The sequence below is a fragment of the Mauremys mutica genome, chromosome 1, assembly GCF_020497125.1.
Source record: "Mauremys mutica isolate MM-2020 ecotype Southern chromosome 1, ASM2049712v1, whole genome shotgun sequence".
NCBI classification, from domain to species: domain Eukaryota; kingdom Metazoa; phylum Chordata; order Testudines; family Geoemydidae; genus Mauremys; species Mauremys mutica.
Genome location: NC_059072.1, coordinates 154,241,992 through 154,256,342, shown reverse-complemented (window position 1 = coordinate 154,256,342; position 14,351 = coordinate 154,241,992). Strand labels below are relative to the sequence as shown.

General features: G+C 43.8%; 1 protein-coding gene across 4 annotated transcripts in view; it reads right to left on the bottom strand.

Annotated features, from left to right (window-relative positions):
* The window catches only part of WARS2 (tryptophanyl tRNA synthetase 2, mitochondrial), an 85,371-nt gene that overhangs the window by 45,597 nt on the left and 25,423 nt on the right, over positions 1 to 14,351 (bottom strand). For 3 of the 4 annotated variants that reach the window (XM_045000958.1, XM_045000959.1, XM_045000955.1), the window contains exon 2: positions 420 to 677. In XM_045000958.1, coding sequence (XP_044856893.1) covers positions 420 to 677 — 258 coding nt within the window. Of the gene's footprint in view, positions 1 to 419; positions 678 to 1,390; positions 1,507 to 14,351 lie in introns of all 4 variants that reach the window. The other variant, XM_045000957.1, reaches the window with a different exon arrangement.

The window sequence follows — 14,351 nt, the reverse complement described above, 5'->3', positions numbered from 1 at the left end:
TCAAGGAGGATAATGAAAACTAGGACTTGTTTCCAAATGGTAAAATTCAGACCCTCTATTCAGTACCTCTGTAGCTCCACTGGTGATTGCAAGAGTGGACTCTGCCCTTCCACACTACAAGCTTCCACTCTTGCTACCAAGACTCACTGTTTTCTAATAAGTTTGACTTCAGATTCACAAAGTCCTAGGCTGTTTGGGAAATATATGTATCCCAGGATGGACTTTGTGAACAAATCTTTGACCTTTGCAGAGAGTTAGTGAAGGCAGGAGTTTGGACTCTAACACTGCTAAGAATTTCCAGGACAGTCAGCACAAAAGAATAACGGACTTGCACACTGCTATGTGTGCTCAGCAAAGTGCATGGGGAACACCAGATAGCCATGTCTGAGAATCAAGTTTTAAATAACTGAGACACTAACCTGTGACTGCTGAAAAAGGAGGCACTTCTCTGGATTGATACCACAGGCAAGGAGAGTGGCAGTGGTATCCAGGATGCTCTGACGCAAGACTGCTGGCTCCCGTGGTACTGTGAGAGCGTGCAGATCTACAATGCTGTATAACACAGAGTTGTACTCTTCCTGAAGCCTCATCCAGTTCTGGATGGCTCCAAAGTAGTTGCCAAGGTGGAGCTTCCCAGTTGGCTGAATACCTGAGAAAATTCGATCCACGACGCTATTCTGTAATGAAAACATTTAATAATTTATACCATCATTGCTTTTTCACAACTTCTTTCACTTGTGACTGTCAGTGTTTTTCAGACATTGGTTATGCCTCACCTACTCCCCATTTCCTCCTACTCTTCATTTTGCAGTGTTTGCTGTCAAACTGGAAGAATGTATGTGATGGAGACCTGCAGGGATCTGTCCTGGGCCTGGTATTATTAAATATTTTCATCACTGACTTCAATAATGGAGTGAAGAGAACACTTATAAAATTTGCGGATGATACCTAGCTGGGAGGAGTTGCAAGCACTTTGGAGGACAGGATCAGAATTCAAAGTGATCTTGACAAATTGGTTAATAGATCTGAAACCACCAGGATAAAATTCAATAAAGACAATAAGATACTACACTTAGAAAGGAAAAAAAATCAAATGCACAAATACAAAATAGGAAAAAAGCAGTAGTACTGCTGAAAAGGATCATTGTAGATCACAAATTGAAGAGAAGTCAACAGTGTGATGCAACTGAGAAAAAGACAGTTCTGGAACTATAATAGGACTGCCATATGTAAGACATGGGAGGTAACTGTTCTGCTGTAACTGGCATTAGTCCAGTTTTGGGCACCGCACTTTAAGGAAGACATGGATAATAAGCACTGGAATAGTTTATCAAGGGAGGCTGTGGAATCCCCATCATTGTAGGTTTTTAAGAACAGGTTAAACAAACACCTGTCAGGGATGGACTAGATGTACTTGGTACCGCTCAGTGCAGGGGGCTGGCAGGAATAGATAAGGTCTTGGGATCTATTTCCAGCCCTGGATGTCTATGATTCTATCATTTCCTCCTGCAAGGTAAGTATAATTGTTACACAAAAGAAAGATATCCTGGCTCATGATTATCCAGAAACAGTTAGCGTGATCAGTCATTAAAACTTCCTATTGTTTACTTCAAATAAATATTGAAATCTAGAATAATTTTAACCAGTCAAATTACATGTACAAACAAATGCACTGGCTGAAATTGAATTCTGTAATGACTACTTTTCAACAGAGGCAAGGGACTACATTTTTGCTCTGGATCTGTAACTTAAATTTTTCTTTTAGCATATTAATCATACTAATACAGAAGCTCAGGATGACAGTGAAGGGAATTCCAGACATTTATCCTCAAAATGTTCAAAGTATCAAAAGAAACTGACTTCTCATTCCAGTGACCATAAAAGGTTTATCCCTACTGATGGGAAAATATTGACAGCTGTGTTCTAATAGAAAGATTAAAAAAAGAGTTAATATATAGAGTTTGGTTAAATGACAACTAACGTTTTTGGAAAGTTCATTTTCCTCTGTCCTGGCTCTCAGGCTGATCATTCTCTCGGATACATCTACACTGCAAAAAACTCCCAGTGGCAGCAAGTCTTAGAGCCCAGGTCTACAGAGATGTTCCCACTCAGGCTGAAGCCTGGCCTCTGACACCCACCCCGAATGTTGAGTTTCAGAGACTGAGCTCCAGCCCAAGCAGAAACATTCACAGTACTATTTGTAGTGCTGTAACGCAAGACCAAATCTGTAGTCCTGGGCTCTGTAACTTGCGTCCACATTTTTTTTCTTTTGCACTATAGATGTACCCTCAGAAACTTAAGCTGGCAGAGTTCGATCAATTACTTCCAAACTTACCAGAAAAATTCCTCTGTACTTTGAAAATATTTAAACAATGTCATGTGAAAATACTTTTTGTAAAGTTAAGGGAGTGCAAGTGTAACCTGGTTTTCAATCTTAACTATGGAACCACTATAAAGATTATTCATAACACAGGAAGTTTACATGTTAAAAGGACATCAACTTAAAAAAAATCTTTCAAGCAGAAGTGTGATTATCTACTATTGTTACAAGTAACATCTAAGATTCCTATAACTAAGATAAGAACTTTTTTTCCCAGTTTTACTTTGAGGATTTGATGACTAGTTAGATGGTGAGCTTCCCATTTGTGGGAGGTCGTCTTTTTTTTAAGTAGGAAAAAAATGTGATTGTAAAACCACAAAAAAAAATAATGGGGATACTCTTGGGCAAGTGTAAAACCTGAAATTATTTTTTTAATTCACTAGCTTTCAAATTGACTGGGGCCCTTTAAGAACTCATTTCTAATACAAAATTTTAGGTAACATTTCAAATTGGTAGTTTTTTTTAAATGATCAGCAATTCAAAAGAACAGTGTGATGCTGTATAAAGGGGAAGGCGACTGTCTACAATACAAATATGGTCACCACTTTTACAAAATTATGATAATTCTTATACCTCAGAAAGCATACTTTGTATCACTGGAAAAGTTCTAATTTGCTGTGTATAAGCATCTTGTTATAATGTTTGTATCAACACTATGTAGTTATGAAATTTTGGCTATGTGTTTGTAACTCAAACATCTGAGTCTAGGAAACGTCCACAGGTTAGCCCTTCAGGAATAACAAAGGAGCTATAAACAAAAGCCTCTACATGTCATTTCTAAAGACACCTTAAGTAGCACATACCATGCAGAAGATGGAAGCAAAATTTGCAATTCACAGAAGGACTGTTGCCCCAGCTGGTAGACAGTGGAGCTGTCTGAGCCAGCACATAAGCACTGGAGCCATTTGACTCCATGATACAGCCAGGATTTATCCAGAAGAGGGGTCAAAATATAAAAGGCGAGAACAAAGGCTTCTGACCCCCTCTTTCCCACCACATCTCTGGACTGCTGAAGTCTGACAAAGGAAATTTTGAACAAAGGACTGAGGTCCCCAATGTTATTTGGGTAAACCAGAGACTTACAGAAAACTAGCAGATATAACATCTCTGCTACAATTTTGGATTGACAAACTAAACCCTCTGTAATGTATTTTACCTAATTTAAACCTCTGAAATAACTCTCATTTCGTTTCTTAGCTAATAAAACCTTAGTTAATTTACTAAAGTAATTGGCTGGCAGCGTTGTCTTGACCTGGTGGTAAGTGACTAGTTCTTTGGAGCCAGAACTTGATGTCTGGTGATTGTTTGTTTTAATAGCCTTTCATCACAGTAGTCTAGTTTGTCTGTGTGGAGGCTTGAGAGCTAAGGGGATTGTCAGTGGCTTTATGATGAGCTAATAAAGGGAGGGCTTGTCTTCACTAACAGGGTAAGTCAACCTAAGTTATGCTACTCCAGCTACGTGAATAATGTAGCTGGAGTTGATGTAGCTGAGGTCAACTCACCCCAGTGTCTTCACTGTGCTGCGTCGATGAGAGACGCTCTCCCGTCGACTTACCTTACTCTTCTTGGGGAGCTGGAGTACCGGGGTTGACCAGAGAACACTAAAGTCAATTTAGCAGGTCTTCACTAGACCCACTAAATCAACCCCTGCTTCATCAATTGCAGCAGCGTTGATCTCCCCGTAGTGAAGATCAGCCCTGACCCAGGAGCAGGCATATACTGCTGGTTTGGTTAAATCTAACTATAGAACCATTTTGGAGGTGTCTGCCAAGTTTTGACAGTCTGACCTAATATTGGCACTCACAGTAGTGACCCACACTAGACACCAGTGACAACCATAACCGATTTTCTTCTTACTTTTTGCTAAAAAGATTCTCTTTTGCCTTCAGAATAGACTACTACTCTTCAGGTCAAGTCAATTTTCTTACTTAAAGTTAGAGCGAGCAAATACAGGACTTCTAACAGAGCTTTGTCTGCAATCTTTAACACCTGGTCATAATTAAACTACTATATACTAGCAGAATCTGTTCCAATTACCATTAAATCAGTTTCCTGGGAGACCTGCCAGTAAAACAATTATTCTGATGTTACAGTACACTCTACCCAATTGCACCACTCTAATATTTTATGTTTACACAACACATTTCACCCCAAGACACTTTGCTAAAGCAAAAATAACGCATCAGTGGCAAAAAACTATGTTCATGCAGAATTAATGTTGTGTAGTGGTAAGCAGTCCCCTTGAGGAACACTGACCTGATTACAGGAACCTTAACTGAGGTCAGACTAGATAATCATAAAGGTCCCTTCTGGCCTTAGAATCTATGAACTCTGCATTTCCTGGTTTTCCGAAGTTTGAACTTTGCTCAACTCAATGGTCTGCAAGGGGATGACATGCCACCAAGCAACACTGGATTTTTTGGCATTGAATTTCCTAGACATATAGTTGGTAGGAGTTAGTAGTCATTTAGACAGTTGTACATATCATGTCTTACAATTAGCATACTGACTCAGCCTGTCCTCCCACCCCTCTGGCCCCATCAGCCATGCTTCTGCACACTTCTCCAGCTATGCCATTGACCCAAGCAATGTGTTCCCCCCTCCTACCTGGCACCTCCCTGATTACTGTGCCATGGCCTCCCCAGTGCAAGCAGGAACCACATCTTCCTGAAGTCTTCACTCTGGGTATATACATGCTTCTATTGCCCTTCTTTACCCTCTGTAACAGGTCGGACTCACCCCCGCAGCACCTCCTGCTGGTGACTCCGGGAATTAGCTCTGTTCCAGCGTTCGGAGCACCCTCTGCAGGCTGGTGATCCACCTATCTTCAGGCCCCCGTGTCCCTCCCTGGACCCGGTGCCCTCTTACATGGGGTGCTTCCCCCTAGCAGTAACCCCTTTCTCTCTGGGTCTCCCCTCCTTAGGGAACCCTCACCCTCTATCCCCACCTTGCCTCAGTATTTGGCTACTGCCAGTCATTGTCTAGCCCCACACTCTGGGGCAGACTGCAGTATCAGCCTACTCATCACTGGCAAGGAGGGTTTGGACCTGCTGCCTTGCCCTACCCCTGGGCTGCCCTCTGCAACCCCCAGTACCTGTTGGCCTTCTGCTAGGCCACAGCCTGGGGCTTTCTAGGCTGGAGCTCCCCATCTCCTCAGCCTTTTCCCCACCCTGCTTCACCCTAGGTACTTATCTCAGCTCCTAAGCAGCCAGGCCCTTCTTCCTCTTCAGGCAGAGGAAGACTGTCTGGCTTCTGGCTGCCCTGGCCTTTTTATAAGGCCTGTGGCTCAGTTTGGGGCGTGGCCTCACCTGCAGCCACTTCCCCAATCAGCCCAGGCTAAAGGCTGTCTTCTCAAGCCCTGCCAGGCCACTTTTTAAACCCCTCAGGGCAGGAGCAGGGGCCACCCTGCTACACTCTCTTATAACCTAACTCACATGCAATACTTGGAGCAAAGGACAACTGTGTTACAGTGGAATAGTGTTCCTGGTTGTGGCTATTTTTTGCAGGGCTTATATCTGTAGAACCCCACAATCAAATGACCTCAAATGGGGATCATAAACATTATGTAGTAGCGCAAAACTGCTCAGGGGTACCCAGGGTTGTGGGGTTTTGCTACTACCTAACCTTAGCATGAGGAAACCTTGTTTGAGCCTGCTGTGGGTCAGCTCCCACACCACCACTAGCCTCTGGTAACACAAGCACTGTTTCCATTATGGCCCTGTTTTCATTCATTCAGAAGTTGGAACAGTTTTCAGCTATTGGGCTGAAGTTTTCCAGGACTGGTTTCTCTTAAAAGTTGATTTTTTGTCTTGTAGACTCTTCCTCTCTTATCTGCCATCCCACAGTTCACATCTCTTCTCCCATTATCAAATCATATGAAATCCCTGGGGCAATGATTGACGAAGGAACAGGCAGTCTTAACTCTCCCCATGTTTACTAGTTATATTTCTATGTGTTTGGATCATTAATGCAGGACTGATGAGGCTTTCTAAGTCATACTGTACATAGTTCTGTACCTGGTTTTGTATTGTGTGCATAAGTGAGAGAGAGATGGTGTTAGGTTGCGAATGATGTCCAAGAGACTTGTTTATCTATCATGTTTAGGAAAGTCTGCATGAATAGGACCATTAAAACACATATTAGTTACTGTCATAGTTTTTATTTATTAGACAAACATCCTGCCTCAGCGAGGGGAGATGGAGTAGATGACCTCTCAAGGTCCCTTCCAGTCATACATTTCTGTGATTCTATGATTTTCTCCTGCGAGGCAAGTACAATTCTTACGTGAAATACCAGCTTATGATTGTCCAGAAATGTATGTGATGGAGTCATTAAATGAAATCTGTATGTGTGCACATTGGCATAGTGTGTTCACGGCTGAAGCTACAGCTGCACTTGGTCTGTGGACAGTGGAAGAGAGGTGGCTGAAACTGAAGTGGAGTCTAGAATGACTTAATTCCTAATTCTTGGTTTTTGTGATTTGCACTGAGAGATTATGTAGTCTTTACTTCAAAGTTAAAGCTGTGTAAGAATTTCCCAGCCTTTTTAAAAAAAAAATAGGTCAGTATCAAGAGGTATTTATGCTTTCATGTATCCTGGATTATCACTAGCACCACTGGTACATATTAACCTTCAGCGATTTAAAGCTGATGTTTGAAGACTAGGTCCCCCGCCCCTTGGAACTTCGGGTTGAGATCCCAGTGCCTGATGGGGCAAAAATCATTGTCGCGGGTGGTTCTGGGTAAATGTCGTTAGTCACTCCTTCCTCTGGGAAAGCAACGGCAGACAAGCATTTCGCGCCTTTTTCCCCTGGATTGCCCTGGCAGATGCCATAGCATGGCAATCATGGAGCTTGTTTTGCCTTTTGTTGTGACTCTCACCGTATGTGTACTAGATGCCGCTCACAGAGGCGATTCAGCAGCGCTACACAGAAGCATGCTTTTGCTTTTGCATGACAGCAGAGATGGTTACCAGTCATACTGCACCATCCAAACCCTTCCATAAATTGGAACTGGTGAGGATGATTATGGCTACCAGTCCTTTTGTACCATTTGCTGCTGTCATAAGTGCCCCTGGCTGCTCTTAGCCAGGGGCGCAAAAGCCAAAATTGGGAATGACTCCCTGAGTCAATCCCTCCTTTTTGGTATCTAAAAAATAGAATCAGTCCTGTCTAGAATTTGGGCAAGTGTACTAGAGAACCACTGTATCAGAGAACCAGAGAGCACAGCTGCTCTGTGTCAGATCCAGCAGAAATTATGAGCTGTATGCTATTCACAGGGGGTGCTCCTGCAACAACCCCACCTGTTGATTCCATTCTTCCCCCAGCCTTCCTGGGCTACCGTAGCATTGTCCCCCCACTTGTGTGATGAAGTAATAAAGAATGCAGGAATAAGACACAGTGACTTGTTAGTGAGAAATGAGTGGAAGGCAACCTCCAGCTGCTATGATAGTCCAGACAGGACAGTAAGGAGTGTGGAGGAGAGGAGCCCAGCATCCCTCTGCTAGTCTAGGGGCAATTGAATCTGTTCTTTACACATGAAGGGTGGGGGCTGATGGAGCTCAGCCCCCTGTTGCTATGATGACGATGGTTACCAGCCATACTGCACCATCCACCAGAAAAAATTAGGGCCAGGAGCCCTTGATCGACCTGACGGATGCTAGTCAGCATGGTTACTGCCCCATGTGCCAATAGGCTGATGACGAGGACCGTTACCAGTCCTTTTGTACCATCAGCCACCCATGGCAGGGGGGGAGTGAGGATGTTGGTGTTGACGGCTGCAGCATCGTGTCTATCTGCAGCATTCAGTAAAGATAGGGTGACATGTAAAAGAGTCAGAGGATTGTTTTCCCTTTCGCTTCTGGGGGTGGGTGGGGGGGGTGAGTAGATTGCCAAGCTATGCCCTGACCCACCGCGGACACTCTGTTTGACCCTAGAAGCATTTGGAGCTCAGCCAAGAATGCAAATACTTTTCGGAGGCTGCAGGAACTGTGGGATAGCTTCAGTCCTCCAGTCCATGAGCGTCCATTTGATTCTTTGGCTTTCCGTTACGCTTGTCACGCTGCAGTGCGCTGAGTCCCTGCTATGGCGTCTGTCTGGAGATTTTTAAAAAAGGATTCTGAATTTCATCTTCTGTAACGGAGCGCTGATAGAACGGATTTGCCTGCCCTTACAGCGATCACATCCGCATGGTCCGTGCTGGAGCTCTTTTTTTATTTTGATTTCGGACTGCATCGTCACCCGTGCTGATCGGAGCTCCACGCTGGGCAAACAGGAAATATTCAAAAGTTCGCGGGGCTTTTCCTGTCTACCTGAGCACTGCATCCGAGTTCAGATTGCGGTCCAGAGCGGTCGCTGCTGCATTGTGGGATAGCTCCCGGAGGCCAATACCGTCGATCAGCGTCCACACTAACCCTAATCCGATATGTTAATACCGATACTAGCGTTACTCCTCTCGTTAGGGAGGAGTACAGAAACCGGTTTAAAGAGCCATTAAAATCGATATATGGTGCCTCCTAGTGTGGACGGTTGTGGCGTTAAATCGGTTTTACGCTCCTAAAACCGGTTTAAACGCCTAGTGTAGACCAGGCTTAGGAAAGCACCGTGGGAGTGGGGATGTTGTTGGTGGAGGCCTGGATGGGTTAGCATGGGTGCACTAGGTAGAAGTAGTGGAGGGAGCCTGAGAAAAGAGTGGGGCTTGTGGGGTGGAAAAGTGGAGAGGAGGGGAGAGAAGCTCTGCTCTGACAAGAAAAAAGAAAGTTGTTACTTATAACTGGACTCTGCATATTCACACTCGCGGGTTGTGCCAGCTGCTGAAGCCTAGAGTGTGGAACCTCCTCCAAGCAGTGCCTGTTACAGCATTTACGTCCCCACTCCTACTTCTCTGCTCCCAAACATCCTGGGGGCAAAGTTTAGTGATGCCCTCCTCTGCCTCAGGTCCTTCCATTACTGCATCAGAGAAAGTGTTCATTAGACCTCTGAGGAAGAGGGGAAGATGGGTAGGGAGTGTGACTATGCAGCATTCATTTCTAAGAACTCTGCTTACAAGTTAGTAACCTCCATTTCTTTCAAGAGTCTCCTGCATATTCTTGCTGATGGGATAGTTTGGCAAGCAGCACTCCCACCAGGAGGAGGGACCCTGTTCTAACTAAATAAAGAATGATGTGCACCAGTTCGAGATGTCACATCTGACATGTAATGTTTTGTGAAACTATGTAGAGTTCCAAGTGGCAGCTTTACATGATTCCTGATCAGACACATCTAAAACACGCTATGGACATACAATCTAATACCGGGGGGGGGGGGGAGTGCTGCTATATATAACTTTTCTGAATACATTGTTCAATCCATCTGGAAATGGTTGGAGATGATACTGCCTGATTCTGATGAGTGTCCACATATGAAATAAACAATTTAATGAAATTCCCGAGTTCTATTAAAATAATAGGACAGGGTTCTTTTAGCATCATAGACTCTCAGGGTTGGAAGGGACCTCAGGAAGTCATCTAGTCCAACTGCCTGCTCAAAGCAGGACCAATCCCTAACTAAATCATCCCAGCCAGAGCTTTGTCAAGCCTGATCTTAAAATCCTCTAAGGAAGGAGATTCCTTCACCTAGCTAGGTAACCCATTCCAGTGCTTCACCACCCTCCTAGTGAAAAAGTTTTTCCTAATATCCAACCTAAAACTCCCCACTGCAACTTGAGACCATTACTCCTTGTTCTGTTATCTGCTACCACTGAGAACAGTCCAGATCCATCCTCTTGGAAACCCGCTTTCAGGTAATTGAAACAGCTTTCAAATCCCCCCTCATTCTTCTCTTCTGCAGACTAAATAATCTCAGGTCCCTCAGCCGCTCCTCATAAGTCATATGCTCCAGCCCCCTAATCATTTTTGTTGCCCTCCGCTGGACTCTTTCCAATTTTGCCACAACCTTCTTGTAGTGTGGGGCCCAAAACTGGACACAGTACTCCAAATGAGCCCTCACCAGTGCTGAATAGAGGGGAATGATCACATCCCTCGATCAGCTGGAAATGCCCCTACTTATACAACCCAAAATGCTGTTAGCCTTCTTGGCAACCAGGGCACACTGTTGACTCATATCCAGCTTCTCGTCCACTGTAACCCCTAGGTCCTTTTCTACAGAACTGCTGCCCAGCTATTTGGTCTCTAGTCTCTAGCACTGCATGGGATTCTTCCATCCTAAGTGCAGGACTCTGCACTTGTCCTTGTTGAACCTCATCAGATTTCTTTTGGCCCAATCCTCTAATTTGTCTAGATCCCTCTGTATCCTATCCCTACCCTCCAGCCAATCTACCACTCCTCCCAGTTTAGTGTCATCTGCAAACTTGCTGAGGGTGCAATCCACGCCATCCACCAGATGATTAATGAAGATATTGAACAAAACCAGCCCCAAATCATGTAAAGTGGATTCCCTAGTTTGGGAAAGAAAACTGGTAGATTTACAGTTGGATTATCATGGAATAACAACACAATTTAGGGTAACAATCTAGGGTATAGTCTGAGCACTACCTTGTTTCTATGAAAGATAATGAAAAAAGGGTGTGCCATAAGGTCATATGCAATCCACTAATTTATCTAGCTGAAACTCTAGCAATAACAAAAGCAACCTTAATAGACAAATTAAATAATGAACACTCCACCAAAGGTTCAAGCTTTATCATTACAAGTTTATTAGGCCAGGTCTATACTACAGACCTATATCGGTATAACTATGTCGCTCAGGATATGAAAAATACACACCCCTGAGCGATGTAGTTATACTGAAATAACCACACAACACCCCCTGCCACCCCCGTGTAGACTGTGCTATGTAGACAGGAGAACTTCTCCTGTTGACATAACTATCACCTCTCGGGGAGATGGATTCACTACCCTGAAGGGAGAAGCTCTCTTGCCAGTATAGTAGCATCTTACTGAAGTGCTACAGGGGCGTAGCTGCACTGGTACAGCTGTGCTGCTGTAGTACTGTACGTGAAGACAAGCCCTTAGTTATGCCAGCACTCAACTGAGGTCTCATACAGGTACAGGATCTTTCACTGGTAGATATAGATTTGCAAGTCCCTTCAGGAATCTTTTAACTGAACCATGTGTAAATACGAATTTTTTATGTAATTATGGTCTGTCAATATAGCCACTAAGGAAACCTCTGAAAGACCCTCAGAGGCTTCAAATGTAATAAATACTCTAAAATATATTGAAGAGAAGCCAGTTCTGGTTGCTCTGGATTGATGCGCATCCAAGTAATAAATCTCAACCATTTAAGCTGCTAACATCTACTGATCAATTGTCTTTAAGGATGCAGGGCCAGGAGCCTTGCAGAGAAGGCAGAGGCAAAGCTCCCCGTCACCCAACCATCTGGGGATGAGCTGGAAGGAGGAGACCAGACTAAATACTGCCTCCTCCATCATAGCAGGGCAGAAACCAGCAGAATGTTGCCCTACTGAACCTTCTCAGCCTGAGGATTAATTGAGGGAGAAGCTGGCTAAGGCCCTCCAGCGGATTAAATTACACCCAGCTCCAAGGAGGAGAGCGTGGGGACTCCTGGCTTAAGGAGAAAAGTAATAACTGCCTGAATTACCCAGCTCCAGGAGGAGGGCTGGTGCTCCTGTTTAAGGAAAGACAAAGCGATTGAAAGGTAACCCAGGAGGGACTGGGAACAGGGCCCAGATTGCTGACTTCAGAGAAGTCCTAAAGGCCAGAATAACCTTTTGTTTATTTGGGACTTTTGTTTGGACTTAACGCCAAAAATGAATTGAATTCAGAGTGACCCAGCCAGAGGGCCCATGTGAACCATGGGAGAACCAGAAAACCTTGGGGAGGAGGAAACTGAGGCAGGGAGTGCCTGGAGTGCCACATTCAGCCAACAGGGCCGGCATACCCCGTGATACAATGGAAGGGAGGAAAGCATACACCAGGTGTTTTCTCCAGTGCAGAAGAAACACATCCAATATGGAGTTTCAGATACTTCCTGACCTGGAAAAGAAGAGTCTATACTTTGTGTTGCGACTTGCTGCAACCAGCTCTATATCTGGACAACCCCATATTTTGAAGATCTCATGTATCACTTCCTTCTCTATAGACCAATCATGCAGCTGTACAGCCTCTCTGCTCAGTGGGTCCACTAGGTTGTTTTCCTCTCCTGCAAGGTACAGGACTAATGGATAAATCTTGTGCTAAATACCCCCGTCCCCTAGCTTGATTGCTTGACTGCATAATTAAGATGAATGAGCCCCTCTCCCTGCTTGTTCACAAAGTACATGGCAGTTGTATTGTCAGTCACCCCTGAACCAGTTTTCCTTTGATAGAAGCCAGTTAAACTGCCCTCAGCTCCAGTAGATTTATAGGCAGTCTCTTCTCCTGATAGCTCCCATGTCCTTGAACTATCAGGGAATTTAAATACGCTCCCTAACCACTGTTGGATGCATCCAAAGTGCTTGTCATATATGAGGTTGCAGGATTGAATAAAATTTCTCTTAGAACATTTATTCCAAGTTCACCATGTCAAGAAATTTAGTACATTCGTTGGCATTGCTAGAAAAATTCTATCTGAACTGGGTCAGTAGTTTAGAGATAGTCACTGCTATAGAATCCTCATTATGAGACAAGCACATGGTATGTGACACATATCCCTAATGCCTTTAGGCCGATAAGTATTAGGACAAAATGACTGCCTTCTGAGAACACTGTCAAGGTTTAAGTCTGAGAAATCTGTCATCTGGCACAAAAGCCCTACCCTACAGAGAATTTAGGACTGCACCTATGATGGTGTCCTCTGTGTGGTACATAACTGAGATTTCTTTATATTTATGAAGAGACCCAGGTTCTTTAGTAGAAACGTGATATACTGAATTTCTCTCAGGAGTTCCTCGCATGATATTGACTTCAGAAGCCAGTTGTTTAGGTATGGGTAGACAAACAAGCCTTGCATTCTCAAGTGAGCTGCCAAAGCAGAGAGGCATTTCATAAAGACTGTGGGGCCATAAACAGCCCAAGAGGGAGGACCCTATATTGAAAGAAACCAGAGATACTTGAGGTGAGTTGGTCTTATAGCTATGTGAAAATAAGCATCCCTGAGGTAGAGAGCTACAAACCAATCTAGGAAATAAAAGGGATGTACACAGGTGTCAACAAACAGAAGCAAAAATTTTTGAAAAAGGTACTGATCTTTCTTAAATCCAGAATAGGTCAAAGTCCACTATCCTTCTTTGGTATGAGAAAGTAATTTGATTAAAAATCCAGGCCCCAGAATTGTTTTGGAAAACTCCTCTATAGGACCTGAGAGCAGTAGAGATTGTACCACCCATAACATCATATGCTTATGAGAGGGGTCCCAGAACAAGGAAAGGGGATGAGGGGGCCGGATGGAGGCACAGTATTGAATTGAATTGTATACTCTTCTTCTATAATTTCCCATATTCTTTTGGCAGATGTTATTGACATCCATTTGTTGAGAATAACAGCTAAAATTGATGGCGGTATCTAAGTGTAGACATAGAAGGACTTAATCCCAGGGACCAAGCGGTAGATTTTGGATCTTCTAGTTTTTCTAGCAGCTCATTTGTTTTGTTGCTAAATCAACCATCCCCTTCAAAGAGGAGGGTCCTCTACTTATACCCTTGTTTCAGTAGGAAGAGTAGATGGTTTTAACTAGGCAGGCATTCCTATAATAATAGCCAAGGCTACTGCTCTGGCCAACAAATCAGAAGCATCAAAAAACGCTCTTAGCATATGTTTAGCCATATTCTGTCCCTCTGTTGAAATGGTATAAGCCAACTTAAGTTGGCCCTCAGGCAGTTCAAGGTGGCCACTAGGCCACACTTAAATAAAGATAACCATCTTTTCCCACAAGTGAAATTGGTAACAGGACATTACTGCCTGATAGTTCACCACTCTAATCCTCAAGAAAGGTGAAGAAAAAACAAAAAAACAAAACCAAAAAGTTTCCTTCCCA